This window comes from Sinohyriopsis cumingii, unplaced genomic scaffold (genome assembly GCF_028554795.1).
Source record: "Sinohyriopsis cumingii isolate HCF-2022 unplaced genomic scaffold, ASM2855479v2 utg002018l, whole genome shotgun sequence".
In the NCBI taxonomy this organism is placed as follows: Eukaryota; Metazoa; Mollusca; class Bivalvia; order Unionida; family Unionidae; genus Sinohyriopsis; species Sinohyriopsis cumingii.
The window spans coordinates 1-20,000 of record NW_028316106.1 but is presented as its reverse complement, the minus strand read 5'-3'; the positions used below and the strand labels follow the sequence as shown (position 1 = coordinate 20,000).

The 20,000-nt window shown below is 37.8% G+C and overlaps 2 protein-coding genes across 2 annotated transcripts in view; both read right to left on the bottom strand.

The window, feature by feature from the left end:
- LOC149771231 (uncharacterized) overlaps nucleotides 1-2,788 on the bottom strand; it is a gene marked incomplete at its 3' end in the record, with an annotated part of 67,922 nt that extends 65,134 nt beyond the window's left edge. The window contains exon 1 of the mRNA XM_089948694.1: nucleotides 1-2,788. This exon is cut by the window's left edge and continues 702 nt beyond it. Coding sequence (XP_089804820.1) covers nucleotides 1-2,352 — 2,352 coding nt within the window.
- A 7,063-nt stretch (nucleotides 2,789-9,851) lies between these two features.
- LOC149771230 (uncharacterized) lies at nucleotides 9,852-18,849 on the bottom strand. Its single transcript, XM_089948693.1, has 3 exons — nucleotides 18,705-18,849; nucleotides 16,939-17,174; nucleotides 9,852-12,615 (listed from the first exon to the last, which is right to left on the bottom strand). The coding sequence occupies exons 1-3, from the start codon at nucleotides 18,817-18,819 to the stop codon at nucleotides 12,400-12,402; spliced, it is 567 nt and encodes a 188-aa protein (XP_089804819.1). The 5' UTR covers nucleotides 18,820-18,849; the 3' UTR covers nucleotides 9,852-12,399.
- Nucleotides 18,850-20,000: the final 1,151 nt, after the last annotated feature.

Here is a 20,000-nt window from a genome sequence, read left to right as displayed (position 1 = left end):
ACCTTTTCTCAAAGACTCATTCTCTTGCTCCAAATGTCGACACTTGTCCGCCATAGCGAGTAGCTCTTCTCTCAACTTTTCAAAATCTTTATCGATGTCCACTGGTGAGCGCTGCCCGGGGGACAGGACCTGCCGAGCATTAGACTCTGATTTATCCACGGCAACATTTTTAGTTTTTAAACTTAACTTGGACTTTGTTTGACCTAGGTCGGTGACCAGACTTTGAAGTGGTAATGGTAGCCCACTACGATAGGTATCAGCTTTGATTGTATTTTTGGTGTCTGAGCTCGCGAATATTGCCGCTGCTTCAGCTGCAGCTATCTTGCTGTTGGTGAATACCTGTGTGGAAGCTCCCAGCGATTGATCTGGTGTGTCTAATAGCATAGCACAAAACGTTATATCCGGGCTTTGCACTTCTATGGCACCGCCCACGGCGCGTGTATCAGACTCGCCAGGTGTTGCAACATCAATGGCCCAACATAATTTATTGTCGATATGCGGTGATGAGGCATCCTTTTCGTTAGACGATATACCCGTGTCTTCCTCAGCTGCTTTCGGACCTGGTGTTGTCGTTTTAGAAATGAGACTACCTGCTTCTGCTTTTGATATATTCTCACTTTCATTCTCACTTGCAAGTTTGCTGCACAACGTAGAAATTCCTTGTTTATTCTCGTCGACTTGAATTTCATCTTGTGAGGATATTTTATCAACAGATTCTTCTAACTTTTTCTTCACTACCGATTCGTGTGTGGACTGAGTCTCCAGTTTAGTGTCCTTTTTGTCAGCACCCCTTTTCAAGGCAGATCGCCAGTCAGGTTTTTTATCTACAGTGTCATTAGACGTCATTAGCACCGCGTTTCTAGCATCTTTATCTTCGGTTCGTCTTTTTAAACCCCTTTTCCACTCAGGTTCTTTGCCAATTTTCTCAGTTATTTTGGCCTTTGTGTCAATTTTATCTTTTCGTTTCTCACTATCGGATTGTTGCTTATCTTCTAAATTATTTTTTAGCTTCATTTCCTTCTTGTCATCTTTAATACTTGTTTTGTTACTTTCTACGGCGGTGTCGATTGATTCAAGTCCAATTCTGCTATCACTTGCCACTTCTTTATTCTTGATAGCCGATTTCATGTCACGTACTTTATCCAGGTTATCAGCTGATGGGAACTTGGCTGTCGACTTTGGTTCCCCTTGTTTGGTAGCTTTCCATGACGGTGTCACATCGGACTTTTCAACAGATGAAGATGTAGCACTTGAACTGTCAACTTTATCATCTCCAGCAGCTTTCGATCTCAAACCATGTTTCCAAGACTGGGTTTTATCAGTGGTGCCATCTGATGGGGACTGACTAGATGTATCCGTTTCTTTCTCTTCCTTCTTTTTCTTTAAAGCACTTCTCCAGTCTGGTTTCTTTTCTCCTAAATCCGCCGATGGAGAATGTTCCGGAGATTTTAAGATCTTAGGGGCGGCAGCTAATTCTGACTCTTTTGTTTTTTCAGATTTACTGCCCATTTTCGCCTTTTCTTCTGTCTTTCTATCAATTTTCAGAGACTTACTTTCACCTTTGGTTTCTGTTGTTTTTAAAGAAAGCTTACTCTCTAATTTGTTATCTGCTGTTGCAGGCTTCCTTTCTGTTTTTCTATCTTTCTTATCGCACACTGCAGGTTGTGTGTCTGTTTTATTGGCTTTTAATCCGTTATCTGTTTTATATTTACGATCTAACTCGCCCAGGGATGGTGGCATTGTAGACGATGTAGATTCAAATTTGGATTTCAAGTTAGTAGTTTTGCTTTCATCCCTCACTGGTTTCAATCCAAATTTATTTAGAATCTTGTCTTTCCTTTCAGCTATCTCATTTTTACTTTCTAATTTTGAGCTTAATATTTCTGGTTTTCCAGGACTATCTTTACTTTTAGAGTTATCAGCATTTGATGAAACAGTACTTTCCTTCTCGTCCCTAAATTTGCCCGATATATCTTTATTAGAACCAAGAGGTTGCTTGGATTTTGAATAATCTTGTATATTCTTATCTCCAGTCCCATTCTCTCCTAATTTGTCTATCCTTTCGATACTAGGGGATTTTTTAATCTCTTTCTTACCCGTATCTTTTCCGATTGGTTTATTTTCCTTACCGATTACTTTATCCCCTTTATCCGGAGTTCTAGCCCTCTCTTTACCGGCATCCTTTTCGTTCTTCATGTCTGCAGGCAACCCGGATTCTGTGGAATGTTCCGAAAGAGTATGGAAACAGTTTCTACATAGAGTTTTACGCCATGCTTGGGCCTCGAATTTATTACACACAGCGCACTCGACAGGCTCTTTTTCCTCATCACTCATGTTTCCAATTAAAAACATACAAATTTCACCACTCACCTTGATAGATTAACACTGAGAACATGTAAGGTACCACTTGATCCAAATTTTGGACAGAATTTACGCATTAATCCAAAAATTCGAGAAGTTCTCATAGATTCCGGAATGATACACCTTTTCAGTGTATTTCGTCACCATTTCTTGTGTTCTACAGTACCCAAATAAAGACCAGACCAATCTCGGACGTTTTACGGGAATTACTAGAAATGCGATATGAGTACATGCACTGGATGCGGGGGCTCAATCGGGAGAAAAAGGCATCCATTTGGTGATTACTTTAAACTAATTAAGCAATAGACTTGGGAGGGATAGCAGGGAGAGAGATAACCATGGACTTTGTGAAGCCGGCCAGATGGGCCTAACTGTATATCACACTCATGTCTGCTCTCCACAAGTCAGCACTGAACCAGCGGGAGGTAGCACCACGCTGTAGAATGAATACACCACATAAGGATATCAAATTTCCCCCTAGCAAGCCGCAGCTTTCAGTTCTGGGCGCTATTTTTGTGACTGCTTCAGATACGTAATCAAACTCCTGCCAAAAGTGCGAACTGGGCACATGACTGTGTTCCAGTACATTTTGGATCTGTGTGTGTGTGTGTGTGTGTGTGTGTGTGCGCGCGCGCGAGCAGATGTTCTATGCTTCTCAAAGAATTGGAAAGAAGAGTTTTATACATACATACATACATACATAGCAGCTGCCTCGCTTGACGCTCATCATTAAGAGGTTAGGATTAGTACTGGTCGGCCTGCTGTCAGGATAATGTGACTGGGTGGGGCATGCAACGTGACTGCGGCATGATGCTATAAACTGCCACACTGTAGACACTGTAGCGATATGACTAAAAAATTGTTAAAGCTACGTGAAAAATCCAAATCATACACATAATATTCCATTCCTTTATTTTCATGAGTGAAATTATAAGTTTCCCATCATGTCATGCGACATTGATTCTATATGCCTACAGAAGTTATAATTGCATCAATGAAAACGAACACTTTGTGCGCTTAAATAAATAAGTAGAATATTGTATTACATTTCAGACATCGAAATTCATTTTTGCCGAAGAAAGTTTACTCGCGTCTCAATGAAGTTATTTCCCTTTCGTCCTCGAAAACAATGATAAACCCACTGGCATGAATAAATGAACTGGATTTTGTGGTCAGATATCTAATATATAAGCACCTACATTTGTCTTTTTTCTGTGTGTCCTGCTTGCTAAACTAGAGGTCGCTAATCCTAAACTCGCGGCGTAATCCCAATTTTTTTTAATGCATTTTTTAAAAATAATTTTTATGTTCAAGCTTTCTTGTGAATTCGCTCATCCCAATTTTTACATTTTTTTTTTTACTTTTTTATTCCCGATCGAGAACGGGAAATTAACCTAATGATTAAATAAGTTGCAAAATGTCCAAAATTGAATTTTACCTCGACAGACATGTCATCCCAATCCCACCACTATTTTAAGTCTTTGATATTTTATTAGGCTATGACAACGACGTAAGTTTAACAAAAACGAGGATGGTGTGTTGTGCTGAAGAGTGAGTTTTGTCTTCTTTCACAAGATGAAATACATTCGATGTTAAAGCAGGAAAATAAAATATCGTCCATCTTATTTTTAAAAAATTATTTAGTATTATAAAATAATCAAGTGTTTCCTTTAATCGTGTAACCCCTCGTGTTCAGTAATTTATTACCAGTTGCATGCCCATTTAATCTTACGGGCTTAATCTGGCTTTCGGTACTGCTGTTCGATCCATATTTCGTATCATACACCCAGATTCTAACTACTTAGATGCTTCTTTGACGTCCGCGGGTAGATAGTTTTGGACGCGGTGAATCGAACTTACATAAATCACAATCACGGCTCGTTTTGAATTTCATTCATACATTAAAGCTACATATATTTAAAACCACGTTCGTGTTTTGTATCTCTTCGGAAAGAACTCGATTAATATAGCTTATGAAGACTTCTCGGTCTGGCGGTCTCGACATTTCCCTACGCCATTTCAGACTCGTTTTTTTCGGCTCAATTCAAAACAAAAAATGTTTGCAGTTTTGTGAATATATCGATTTAATTACAATAAAAGCGTGCTTACCTTGCTGTCAACGTGGAACAGCATAGCCGAATAGTATCCATGTTTATTTGTTTAATGCGTATTAATCAAACGTGCGTGAATTTATATTTCATTAAGACGATATTGACTCCTAGCTGGTCTAGTAATTAAAATGAACACGATCTCCTAACTGGCCTATTCATTAAAATCAACATGAACTTCCAACTGGCCTATTTATTAAGGTGTGTGTGTGTGTGTGTGTGTGTGTGTGGCGAGAGAGAGAGAGAGAGAGAGACAAAGAGAGAATTTGGATTTTTAACGTAGCTTTAACAATTTTTCAGTCATATCGCTACGATGCCTGCAGTGTGTCAGTTTATAGTCATGTCTGGCACTGGGGCATCATGCCGCAGACATGAAGCATGATGTCCCACCCAGTCACATTATCCTGACACCAGGCCGACCAGTCCTAACACTAACCTCTTAATGCCGAACACCAAGCGAGGCAGCTGTTAGTACTATTTTTATAAGTCTTTGGCATGACTCGGCCGGAGATCGAACCCACGACCTCCCGCATCTGAGGTGGACGCTCGAACCAGCTATTAAGATGAACATGGACTCCTAGCTGGCCTATTCATTAAGACGATATTGACTCCTAACTGACCTATTCATTAAGACGATATTGACTCCTATCTGGCCTATTCATTAAGAAGATATTGGCTCCTATCTGGCCTATTCATTAAGACGATATTGGCTCCTATCTGGCCTATTCATTAAGACGATATTGGCTGCTATCTAGTCTATTCATTAAGACGATATTGGCTCCTATCTGGCCTATTCATTAAGACGATATTGGCTCCTATCTGGCCTATTCATTAAGACGATATTGGCTCCTATCTGGCCTATTCATTAAGACGATATTGGCTCCTATCTGGCCTATTCATTAAGACGATATTGACTCCTAACTGGCCTATTAATTAAAATGAACACGGACTCCGAACTGGCCTATTAATTCAAATGAACACGGACTCCGAACTGGCCTATTAATTCAAATGAACACGGACTCCGAACTGGCCTATTAATTCAAATGAACACGGACTCCGAACTGGCCTATTAATTCAAATGAACACGGACTCCGAACTGGCCTATTTATCAAGATGATATGGACACCTAACTGGACTATTAATGTTTTATATTTCTTCAGAATGTAATTGATATAAATTATCATCATCCCAGATTATAGTAAATTAAATTAAAGAGAATTAATGTTTTTGCGCATATCCCCCATAATATTGTAATGTAGATTTTAAAAGCAGTATATGCATGCGCATGTATCCACAATCTATTAAACTGGTTCTAAGTCGAGCATAATCACAAAAATAAAGGTTGTGCCTGTACTCTAAGATACGGAAGTTGCTGCTAAATGTTGACCAACAAATCGTAAACTACTGATCTAATTAAAATTGAGATTTCAGAAATAAAGTAGATCTGAATGACATCAATAAGTGGTCATATTCGGTTGACCTCTCAATTCACCGGTCATTTCATAGCATTCACATTTATGGAAGTGACGTGTCATTTGGAAGACGACGCTCCTAACGATAACTCTTCTTAATATGAAATGCAACGGTTTATCTGAAAAGTCAATACAAATAAGGAATTCCAAATGTGAAATAAAGATAAAGATATATTAATCCATGTCAGATCTATTTATAAAAGTAGACTTCGATTTAAATTAGATTTCCTAAACCATATTAGCCTACAAAAAATAGGAAAATTGAGTTCAATAATAGACGCAACATTTAAAAGCATCTACTTTTTTAGTGGATATAAGCAAATATTTCACAAGGGAAGTATAAGCATTGTATTGTCCCAAGTGGCAAAGCCACGAGTAAGAATACTAAATCTTTCCACTTCAGGAGTAAACTATTTCCGTATATCCACTTACAAAATATAGATTTTCTTCTTAGTATATATTTCTAAGTAAATAAATAATTCGAGTGTCAATGCGAATAACGGCTACATTACGTCATCGATAAAAATAAATTCTGAAAGTCTTCAATGAGATTGGGACAGCGACTGTTTACAAATTTAACTTGTAAATATAATGCTCTAAATCGTGTATTTTGTAAAAGTACTAACTGTTTTATACCAAAATTAAGAGGTCATATTTTCGTTAACACACACACACACACACACACACACACACACACACATATATATATATATATATATATATATATATATATATATATATATATATATATATATATATATATATATATATATAATGATCATTGCCTGGGTTGGGGTTGAAAACTGTGAAAACAAGACAGAACAGTAAAATTGACTTCACAGCAAAACTTCATTCGACCACAAATTGTAATGATTATGGGTGTTCTTTTAAGGAGTTTCGTTCCCCCCTTTTTGTTTATTCCTGCATTCAAACCCGAACTTTTGTATGTAGGCAAGTTTTGCAGTCTATTTCGGCAGCAGACAATGTATCTAGTTTCGTTTGTCATTTAATTTCGAGTGCAACCTTCATCAGTGACTGATTTTTCTGTCGTATTCAGGCATGTTTATGGTTGTGATGAGGCATACAATCGCTAGTTAAAGAATTGTATTACTACACTTAATCAAGGCGTTTTCTTAACACTGTGTGCCGTTTGTCCTTGTATAAGATACTGCATAGATGATAGGATATCGAATAGCAACAGGGCATGTAAGTTCAATCACTGAAAATTTCCATGATTCATGTGGGAAAACAATTTTGAAAAGTTAGTTATTACTTGAAGCCTCCTTTTCGTTGTTTGGGGTTCATTTTTAGGCATTTTTGATGGCAACATTGTTGTACTCTAGAGGGTAGCACACGTTGCAAGATCTGTTCATGCGGAGAGAGAGAGAGACAGACAGACAGACAGACATACAGACAGTCAGAGTATATGTGTGTTCTCCCCAGCAAGCAGAATTGACCTCGGAAGAAAAACATGATGCGTCGACACTCGCCATTCTCCTGCCAATGTTATTCTTGCTTAGTTCCACTTCAAAGGTGGTGAGAGTTCTTAACACGAAAGCAAGGTTCTTGACGGTTCTCAAATAAGGTTTTTGACGTTCGCGTGAGATGAGCAACAAAAACGTTGTTCTCGCGTCTCGTCCCAGTTTAATCCGCGTATTAGTTTTAAAGATTTTTTCTAAGTGGAATAAGAATGGTTGTAAATGCGTCTTACAATGTATAAACAACTGTAGCAAAGATATTAGCCTGGCCATATATGAAGACCTAATAATGTTCCCTACCTTAAATATTTACAGGATGTTTTTATGTTTTCTAATTTCATGGTGTTTGGTTTCTGTAATAATATCATTATATATGTTTTTTATGTTATAGGTGTTATCTAATGTTGTAAAGCGCTTAGAGCATTGAATATTACGTTTTAATTTTGTCATGAAGATAACTTTAGCGCATTAATATTGAATCTGAAATACTGACCAATTGTCTTTTAATCATTGCTCTCTCTCTCTTTCTCTCTCTCTCTCTCTCGTGCTAGAAAAACAAGCAGAGAAATCAGCGTCAAAACACAATGCGTACGCACTAAAATGAACGCTTGAAGACTAAAATTTGCAGTCGGGAGGTTGATGGGTATCCGAGAAATATAATACTAACTCAAATAGGTTTATATTCATACTCATGAACTGTTTTTAAAGAATCGTCAGAGAAAAAAAAAACTAAAAGAACTTTGTAAGTGCTCGATAAAATAACCGATCCATAATGATTATATATTGAATTACAACTAAAAACAACAAATCCATCGAACCTAGTACATCATCTTTTACATTTTTTTCAGATATCCTTTTTATTCTGTATTGCACATAGAACGATGCACATTGAAAACTCGTTTTCGATAAGTGTGAGACACTATGATCTCGATAAACATTTTGATGTATTAAGCACAGACTGAACTGCGTATACAGCTGTATTAGGTACGCACATGCATTACTACCTAGAACAATGACATACGTCATGGAAGACCGTAAATAGGATTTGTTTTCAGAAAAGTTATGCGAGTTAGAGTCAAATATTAGTCTTGCTGCTGGACAAGAAAAGAAACATCAAATAAAAAAGAAATGAAACAGGTTGAAACACCAACTGTGTAGAGAGGATTCGACTTAGATTAGCAAACAAAACTGTGATAAAGTGCGGAAGTCTGTCAGAACATGCGCAACAACAGAGCCGACGTCAGTGCCTAAGTCAATCATATTGCGCAGTGAATGGGCGGAATTTTATCAAAATATGAGCAGAGATTGAGAAGACTGTCAAAACTGTGCAGAGACAGACGAGCGTCTGTTAAAATATGTGCAGAAATAGTGTGGAAGTCTGTCCAAATGTGTGCAGAATAAGGGAGGAAGTCTGTCCAAACGTGCAGAAATAGGCAGGAAATATGTCCAATAATGTACAGAAATAGGGCGAAAGTCTGTCCAAATATGTGCAGCAATAGGGAGGACGTCTGTGCAAACGTGCAGAAATAGGCCGGAAATCTGTCCAAATGTGTACAGAAATAGGGCAAAAGTCTGTCCAAACAAGTGCAGAAATAGGGCGGAAATCTGTCCAAATATGTGCAGAAATAAGGCGGACGTCTGTCCAAACATGTGTAGAATTAGGGCGGACGTCTGTCCAAACATGTACGGAAAGAGGGCGAAAATCTGTCCAAACATGTGCAAAAATAGGGTGGAAATCCATCCAAATATATGCAGAAATAGTGCGGAAGTCTGTCCAAAAATGCGCAGAAATAGGGAGGAAATCTGTGCAAACGTGCAGAAAGAGGCCGGAAATCTGTTGAAATATGTACAAAAAATAGGGCGAAAAACTGTCAAAACGTGCAGAAATCTGTCAAATTATGTGCAGAAATAGGACGGACGTCTGTCCAAACGTGCAGAAATAAGGTGGAAATCTGTCCAAATATGTGCAGAAATAGTGCGGAAGTCTTTCCAAATATGTGCGGAAATAGGGAGGAAGTCTGTGCAAACGTGCAGAAATAGGGCGGAAATCTGTCCAAATATGTACCGAAATAGGGAAGAAGCCTATCAAAATAAGAGCAGAAATAACAGATGTAAAAATGTAGAATCTGATTTCGTACAATTCAATGGATATTTCTGTTAAAGTAAAACACTGCAAACTTAGGACGAACAACCGAAACAAAGCTTTTCACATATATCTGTATCGTGCATATATCGTTCTAGGCATTCTGTTTTTATGAAATCCATAAGTAATTTTAGACTAAAAGGTGGGTGTTCACGGTACATCCGCCGCACCGACTCTGACAACGTGCTTGCAAACAGTGGACTATTTACTATCTCGTACATTACACAATGAGAACGCATTATTCACATACTGTAGTAATCTTTACTGGATGAAAAGAAACAAACTAAGAAACTTTTCAACAATTTTACTTACCTACTATTAAGTCCCTACATACATTATTTAAAGTGTTAAAACAAACGACATGTACATGCCACAACATTACGCACTTTATCTCACGCGCTGTTAAAGAATCGATGTATGTATGCTATCATTCAACACTTGTATGAGTTATCGACGATTGTCTCAGACAAAAAGACTAACTAATATAATACGAAAGATTTCTTATATTTAATAAATTAATATGACTCATGAGGGATACAACATTTTTCTACAGACGAATAAAGATAATACATTTATTAAAGTATTTCGTTCTTAAATGGTCGTAAGCTGGACTAACACAAGCGAAAAAGAATTCATCTTCTACCAAATAAACATATTTTCCAACATAATTCACAGTACCTAGTATTTCTCTCAGTCTTACTATGCCTACATGTCTCTACCTTTTGATTGTGTGATGAGCACCAGAATTTAGCAAGTAACGTCCTAAATAAATACGACAATCCACATGATAGCTTTATTTGTGGCTCTAATTGAGTTTTATATATATTATATTACGCATATTTATGTGAGTTCTTAACATCGCCTTACCAGTTTTGGAAAGCCGAATCCTCAGTTCTTTTCAAAATTAGTGACAACATTTCTATTTCGTCTCCAGCATCTTGATTGTGCCAGACAGACCCAAAACAGAAGCGAAATAAGAGGTCTTTCACTTTGATCTCGCAGTTAACACGGTCGGCTTCATCTAATCTTGTTAACATTAAATAACATTGGTGTGGGGAGCGAGTTGAGGGCATTCCTACAACTTTCAACCTGTATTTAATGCATCGTAAAAATAATACGAGGTACTAAGTGGGTATCTTCCTCACTCCCCTTACCCAATCGCAGTATTGGTAGTTTTAGGAACACCTAAATACTGTTTGGAAAAGTTTTATTGCATATTTACAATATATCTACTAAATTCTCACATTTCTGACTCATAACAAGCAATTGGTTCTATCACAGAATAAAAAAATTAAAAAACATCTTATACACTAAACCAGTCAAAGTGATTTTGATAATTCAAAATCCTTGTAGATACTTTCTTTGCCTGAGTCGCTATTTTCCTTTTGTCCAAGCCATTCTTGGGTTGAAAAACATAAACACATATTTGTAGTAAGGTGCACATTCAATATGTTTTTCTTCGAAAAACCGAACCTCCTTTGCTTAAGATATCATCCATTTCTGACAACAATGATTTTTGTTATTTTGAGATTCACCATCATATCAGTTTTATCACGGAAACGTTCAGTGACATTTATTTGTTGGTACAGGAGCCCTACTGTAGCAGCACGGTTAGCAGCAACATCAGCGTAAAGTATTGCAAAAATATCATCACTATCTTCTAAGATAAATACACCTCTGTCGCATTCAGCCTTAAGCTGTGTAAGCCAACCATTGATGAAAAGGGACAACAGGATAGGGCTCAAAACAGAACCTTGTCTTGTACCCACTGTGCATTGGAAATAAGTAGTTAGGCCTTTAGATGTTCGGACACAGCTTTTCGGGTTCTATACACATCTCTTAAAATATTTACTATTTGACCATTCATACACTTACGTATTAATGACGATCATAATTTATCATGCCGCGCTTTATCAAAAGCTTTTCTAAAATCGACAAAAAGGCATTATTTGCAATAATATAATTTACAATAAGCATTAAGACGCATATCTTGCTTATCAATGAGGCTAGCATTTGGATGCGATTTGGATTTTTTGATTTTTAACGTAGCTTTAACAATTTTTCAGTCATATCTCTACGATGTCTGCAATGTGGCAGTTTATAGTGATGTCTAACACTGGGGCATCATGCCGCAGACATGTGGCATGATGTCCCACCCAGTCAAATTATCCTGACACCTGGCCAACCAGTCCTAACACTAAGCTCTTAATGCTGAGCGCCAAGCGAGGCAGCTGTTAGTACTATTTTTGTAAGTCTTTGGTATGACTCGGCCGGGGATCGAACCCACGACCTCCCGCATCATTTGGAAATGAAAGTCCAGGAAGAGTTTAAGGTACTGTTATTCATTAACCGTTAATATAGGTTTCTGGACGAGATGTTGCCCTCTCGTAATTACTGTAATACATTAATTATAACTACTATAATTGCAATTAAAGGAATTAAAGAAACCAATAACAGATAGCGTACAATATAATTAAAGTTATGAAATGAGGGTAAGTTCTTGAAATCCTGAATTACAATGGAGGCTTATGTTTGTGTATGAAGGTTTATACTTGCGTGTGAATTTGTCGTGTCGTACTTTTGGTTCAGAGATATATTTAATTCATGGGAAATTCAACAATCTGCTGTTCTTGTCCATTTGTGACATCATTGTAATGCCACAATACCTTACAATATATTGTATTTAGAACCTCTGAAATTTTGTTGTTGTTGTTATTGTTGTTGTTGTGTGTGTGTGTGCGTGTGCTCGCTCGCGCGCGCGCGCGTGTGTGTGTGTGTGTGTGTGTGTGTGTGTGTGTGTGTGTGTGTGTGTACACTGTGTATCCCTAAAAGAGTTTCTAAGTCCTTGCGTTCTTGAAAACTGCCTGACAGTACCGAGGCACGTAAACTCCCCTGGAATCATTGCTGTAATCCACTTTATCTTCATCTTCAATATCACTTGGGCACTTGTATCCCCTTGGGCATGCGCACTGAAAATGATATCCCACTGTCATTTCATGTTCTTTATCCATGTAGATCTTGGCACATAGAGACTTGTCTGTTTCACAGATGGGCTGAAGAAGAAAAAAAAAATATCAGCTCAAACATAACACATATTTCCTTTTTAATGCCTGTTCGTGAATTAGTGGATTTCTTAGATAAATAATTTTGATAACTGAATTGATAATTTTTTTCTTCTTCATTTCATTCAATAGACGCCGAAAACATTATGACCAAAGAATTTCATCTGCCGTGTTGTCAATTATTTTTCTAGTTGTAAGCATGGTTACCCGTCCTGCAATATTATTATATTTGAATCTTACAATATATTTAATATGTACCTGTTGTTGTTTGTTTTCTTTTTTACCTTGAATAGGGAAAGAGAATTTTTACCTTGAATAGGGAACTCGTATTTTGTGTACGAAAATACACAAAACAGCAAAACCTACACGGTAAACAGCTTACGCGTTTGCCCGGAATACAAATCTGCTACTTCAATCTGCTAATACCTGGCAAACCTATACGACTGAGCATAAACCACCAAGAAAAATTGCTTCTTCCGAGTAAATAACGAACATATTTCATTTCGAATGTGAAAAACTCAAGTATTTTCACCCACTCGATGAAATGTATCGTTATTCACGATACATACATATAAACTTTCACATAAGAACTGTTGAAAATGGCGGAAAAGATTCAAGAACTGTCTTTAAAGCTTCCTACATCGGTTCGTAGCAGGTGCCTGTATAGTGCTGGGTTGGGCAAAATAAGGCACACAGGCTGGATCCGACCAGTGGTTTGGATTCATCAGCATATTTAGATCATAGGGTCTGGCTTTAAAATATCTTATGTTACGGTCCGTACCCTGGAGGAAGTTGCCTATGCTTGGATTGTGTCGCGGGTAATTACACCCTGCTCAGATAGTCTCTAGAACGCCAGGCAAGTATAGGAAGAACCGAGTTCGAGTCCCTGTGAGGTCCTGCATATGTTTAATTGTTACACTTATTAGGATTGTATATTTGTAATCATTAGTTACCAAGAAAATGCGGAAAATATTTTAGAAATTGTCAGATAACATGGCTCAGGTAAAATTCTTAACAAGACCAAACGTTCGATCAAATGTAATTATAAATATTCACTTCTTTATTTTCCACTTTGAAGATGTACACAGAACCAGAAGATAACAGTGCAGAGAGAGAATGGGGTGAGGTAAATAATGAACATATTGATCTTATTCAAATAGAGGGTACTCGAGTGGCCGAGTGGTCTAAAGCGCTCTCCGTTACGGATCACTGACATCTCATCTCTGTCTGCGTGGGTTCGAGTCTCAGATTCGGCTAATGTGGGTATGTGAGAAAGCTTGCCAGTAGGTTCTCGTGGGTAGGTGGTTCTTTCCGTGTTTTTTTCTGGGTTCTTCCTCCACCATTAGTGAAGTTACTGGCCGCCATGTATAGCCTATCGTGTGCTGAAAAATGGTGTTAAACCCTACATCAACAACAACAACAATTTATTCAAATCGACCTTCATCTCTAGGATTTGTACACGTATTCAAGAGTCAAATAAATAAGAAACTCTCTCTCTCTCTCTCTCTCTCTCTCTCTCTCTCTCTCCTGGAAAGAACAATAAGAACATGTCACCCTGCCAACGGAAAAAATAGGACATAAACTTCCTCCCCACACGTCCCCACGGGGAATAAAATTAGGACCTCCTCCCCCACTTTACCATGAATATAAATAGGGTCTGTCCCCCTTCCCACTTTCCCTTGCGGAATATAATAGGACCTGCGCTATTTATTCTGCGCATGTATACCAGGATACAAGAGGGGCCCCGATTGGCCGAGTGGTCTAAAGCGCTTAACGTTACGGATAAATGCCGTCTCACCTCTATCTGCGTGGGTTCGAGTCCCGGGTTCGGCCAATGTGGGTACGTGAGAAAGCTTGCCAGTTGCTTCTCGTAGGTCGGTGGTTCTTTCTGGGGTTTTCCCCGGGTTCTTCCTCAACCATTTATACTGGCGTTAAACTCTATAACAACAATAACAACAAAAACGAGGATACCATAATTAGAATATGGACAGCATCACAAAGAACTTTACTTTGTAAGGTTGTCATTAAAAGTCCTAGGGAGGACTCTTAAAGTCGCCAGGGCCCACTTTCATAGAATGTATAAACTGCTCCGATTTTTGCATGCTGACGGTATTTAGTGCATTAAACATTTGTCTTGAAAGCATGTTGCTTATTTCGGGTTTAGTACCAAAATCTTGACCGTAAATATGATTTAGAAATAATTTTACAGAACGTAAAAACTGTTCTTGTGGTTCTTTTCATCCTAACACTAAGAACCTTGTTCGAGAAACGTCAAAAAACTCGTTCTCATGTTGAAAACCCAAACCAAGTTCGAGGCGGGAGTAGACAAGAGCAATGAAGATGGCATAACAAAGCATTTTCGATGTCGAGCAATAGTTCGCCATGGGTTTCGTTTTTCTTAATTGGAGATCAACTCGAATTATTTAGGCGAGCACACATAGGAACGACTGAGAACATATGAGAAGGTGCTCTTTGTGTGTGTGGGTGAAGTTACAGAATAGGTAGCCCAGAGATAGGCCAAAACTTACTCGACACTATTCTGATCATCAAAAAAGCGTATTTATCGATTTTGAGTATGACTTCATGTCAGAAGAAACGGTAACTACTCGAACTATTAAGTATTGTTTTATAGAAATAGGAAACGGGAATTGATATCCAACCACAGAAAGTACATTAAGAGAACGAAACCCAACAAATTTTCTAATAGGTATTTTTAATTATATTTTAATAAATATTCATTTGTTTCTTTGTCAACAGTATGTCAGTAGTAACTGAAACAGCTATCGATGAAGTGATGTCACAAAAAGGAAATTACATGGGGGCTTATAAAAGATACAAACAAAATGTAGCATGTGTCAATAGTTGCCGTTTGTACCAGCTCGGTTATTTACGGCACGAGGATTGACAGACGAGTTTCGGATATATCGAACTAGTTTATCATTCGCAACCCCTCGGTCCAATCGTAGAAATAGTCGAGGTGTTTGGAATAAATTGAAGTATATAAGTCCGAAGCATAATTTTGTATCGCAGAAATAGTAGAGGTGGTCCGAATGGAACAACTTTGTTTTTTCCTTCAACCGAGTTTGGAGAGAATGCAGCGTTGTGGCTCATTAACTGTCGTGCTCGACTCGAGACCAAAATGGTGCCGGTTCGAATCCTGCCATCGGATCAGTCTGGGTTGGCTACTGTGGGGTGTTCCTGGGTAAGGTACATTACTTCAATATAACCTACTAAACAGCTGTGCCGTTAAACACCAATTTAAAGAAATCAAGAATCAACCGCCTGATCACAGGGGTTCGTTACAAAGAAAATTAGGAGAATCCGTCCATGAATCATGGGATGGGGGAGTTCTAACCTGTAACAATATAACACAAGGGAAAACACAAGTCCCTACCCCTGGATAGTTCCAACACTACTAGTTTATCCTAACTGCGTCTTTTAATTTCCAACTTAAGCCAGTCGTAATCAAGAATAGTTTAATTTTCAAAACAGCTCGACACTCATCGTTCAGTTTGTGACATATTGGAGAAAATGCAATAATTGTTCGCCGATTTTGAAGATCCGAACAACCTAGAGTCTGTAGTTCAACAATAAGTATGTTTCAGGAGTTAACAGTGCACTGTGGAACAATGTAACCAGCAATCAGCACCAAATTTACCAAAATCAATAATTGTTTTTGACACCAAAATCGGCGAACAATTATTGCCTTTTCTCTAATATGTCACAAACTGAACGAACTGTGTCGAGCTGTTTTGAAAATTGAACTATTCTTCATTACGACTAGCTTAAGTTGGAAATTATACAACGCAGTTAGGATAAACTAGCAGGGTTTGAACTACCGAGGGTGCGGACTCGTGTATTTCCTTGTGTTATATTGTTAAAGAATGGAACCCCCATCCCTTGATTCATGGACGGATACTTCTAATTTTCTTTGTAACGAACTCCTGTGGCCTGATCACTACAGCAGGATGTCATTCGGACCACCTAGGCTATTTATGCGAGACAGAAATATGAGTATGATCCGTGTGATTGAACTCGAACTGACGAATGAGTTGTTTATATGACATGTTTAATTTCAACTCTTCATAACTCGAGACGTTTTAATTAAGTTTTCAGAAATTAAATGTATTATGGCATTTACCCTAACCGTTGTTTTGGTTTGGTTTTTTTGTGTGCATTTTTTTTTGGGGGGGGGGGGGTTGGGGAGGGGAAGATTTGATTTGAAATAAAAAGCAATGCAAATTAGTTCGTGGATCATTCTCCTCAAATTTGAGAGAACAATTGTACAATTCTTATATTCATTCTTTGCCTCACCTTGTCGCAGTAATATTCATAGATCCACAGACCAGTCAGATTGTTGAATAGGTGTGTCTTGTGTCGCCACCAGCCAACCAATTCATACATATTCCCAGGGCAAGCACAACGAACCTCCCTCACGTGCGGGCTCCAGCCATCAGTTTCTGTTTCCATGGTAACAGCTAATTCGTCTTGCTTGCAGTCTCTGTCAGGAATTATTGGGATGCAAAATCGATACTGAACTGTTTTGTCGGCTGGAGTGGAACATAGAATAATAACATATTGTGTAAGAAGTCCATAACCTAGCAATTATGGGATTCGGGTTTTATAGGTGTAATTTTCACTATTTTTAAATCGTTTCCTGGAACATAAGTTATAAACATGTAATGTACATCATTATAGACAAGAATTTTAAAGAAGGCATCGATCCGATCTATAACACGAATCGTGCCGTTCCTAATTTAGATAAGTGAAGAAAATTGAGAAGGGGCCCAGACGATAATATCCAGCCCGCGAATATGTTTCGATTGAGTCCAAGTGCGCTGCTCAGATATTGACGACACTAGATGAATGATTGTATCAAGCAAAACTTTTTGTACAGTACGTTAGCTCGTCCAGACTTGCCACTACATTCACTAATTTATTTTGCTTACTTTTAAAAGGATGAAGTGATGCAACTATATTATAAATGCATGCTATTCTTGTTTTCTAGCAGATGAAAATACCCCACGGGATCCTCAATCACATATGCCGCTCGGTGTACTGGCATGCTGATAACGATTATCATGGATCATGGAAAATGAAGTCACGCCCTTTGTGATTGAGAAGGGGTTAGGAGTGGTGGGGGGGTTAGGAGAAAGAGAGAGAGAGAGAGAGAGAGTTGATCTTTTCACATGCGCGTGTAGTTAGGAGTGGTGTCGACGATGATGTTATACCTACCTAAATTTGTCTCATTTTTACTCAAAATAGCAAATATAAAAGAAACTGAAGAGTATCGCGCTAATATCAGGATCAAACTTGTTTTCTTGGTCTATACTTTAACATGGTCACGTTCGCTTCATATGTTACAACTGTCTACAAATTTTAAAAAAAAACAAAAAACAGCACACATGTTGAGGCTTCCCGTGAATTATCAGTTAAAAAAAATAATAAAAAAATAAATAATGAATAATTGTTTCTATTTCGATTTCTAGATCCAGGTTATTTTCTGGCTAGAGCACGTCAAATGGTTTGCAACATTGTCATTTTACGTGTACTTTATCCGTGTTTCGGCCTTTTGACAAATTTTTATTTCTTACAATTTAGAAGAATTTAGTTTCTTTTGAACCTTGCGTTCATCTAAAGCTATAAAGCATCCTCTGTAATAAAGAGTTTTTTTTTGCCTTTCCGTTAAAATCTATAACGTACCCTGATTCCCCAGGCGAAACTAAGAGTCTCCAAAATGTGTTGAATATTCGACTTATGCGGTATTTATGAGATAGAGCTTTTAAGATTTTGGATTCATTTGGCTATAAGAAAGTGACCATTAACGTTAAATTTTCTTTGAAGTTGGGTGTGGGCTGTGATTTTCTTTCTGACCATACATTTTTTAAAAACTAATATGAAATATAGAATAAGATCATTTTGTTTGCAAATCAGAACAAGAGTATTTTACTAAAACTGTTTTGGGTCGGAAATTTTTAAAATAAAATATGACAGATCCCCTTCCTCAACACATACACACAAGCATCAGCGCGCAAATTAAATGGTAGGTCTCTAATAAATAGCTTTTATAACACTGATACCTCGTTCATAATGTGGCCAAGTAAGTGATTGTCTGTCTTCTTGCCATGATGTTGTACATCCTGGACATTTGCAGTAAGGCCCCTCATTAAACACTTGTTCATCCGGGTACTTCATCAGGGATGTGCAGACATGCGCATTGGATTGACATTGCTGTGGAATATAAGAAAAACTATTCACAACCATGCAAGTCAGAGGTTGCTGTATCCATGGTGATGGTAGTACACAGATGATATTCACACACCACATTGTTCTTTTTATATATATGTATATGGATTGTATACGTTCTGCGCATGGGCAAACGTTTGCAGAATCAAGTGTGAAAATTTGATCCACATAGTTCAAAATTTAACACGTGTGGTCTGGCTAACGTTTGCACACAGCAACATGTGTTTCGTCGTTTTTTTTTTTTAATTAATCAATTACTAAATTGAAACATTATGTACCAAATACATTCAGAATATAATTTTAAACACGAAAAATTGGAACGAACATTCCAACATTAGAATAAGTTTTATGTATCGTATATACTCGCATTGTAAGTGCGATTCAACTGCAGATTGCATAAATACTCCGGTAGATCCATGTCTATGCAGTTAGCTATGATTAACCAGTAGAACGAAAGAGCATAGACTCTGATCTGCTATCGCACCGAACAGAGTCTATGTTGTTTGCAGTTGGACCTGACCTAACATATACAGCATGTCCTGGGCAACGCAACTGACCAGGGAACAACGTGGATTAGTGAACTTAATGTATGTAGACACGAAGTACAACCTGCTAACGTACATATATATTACACAGAAAAAGCTTTTGAAATAAATATTTTGAGAATTTTTTGGGGGGTAAATCCCAATTTTTATGAGACAGTCACGTTTATCGATAGCAGTGAGAATGACATTTTTGATGGTTTGCTCACATGAAATGTATTTCGATGCCAGTTGAAAGCACCTGCTTTCATATTCTTAGAAAGTTACCAAGCACTACATAGTGCTACTGTTAGACTGGTTCTACCTTGACTTCTTCTAATAGATCATTTAACCAAATTGCAACTGGTGAAATACAACCAGTCTTACATTATCATATATTAATCTATATGCATAGAGCAGAGCGTAATGGCAAAGATAATAATGTCGTAATAACATAACGGTTAATTTAACAATGCTGTATCTGCTTTTGATAAATGCCCTACTATTGATCAGAATAGGAATATATATGAGAGTTTATCTTTCCACTAACCCTATTAATGACAAACGCCAAGAGGATCCGAAGAAAGTCTAGCTCTGGCATATAATACC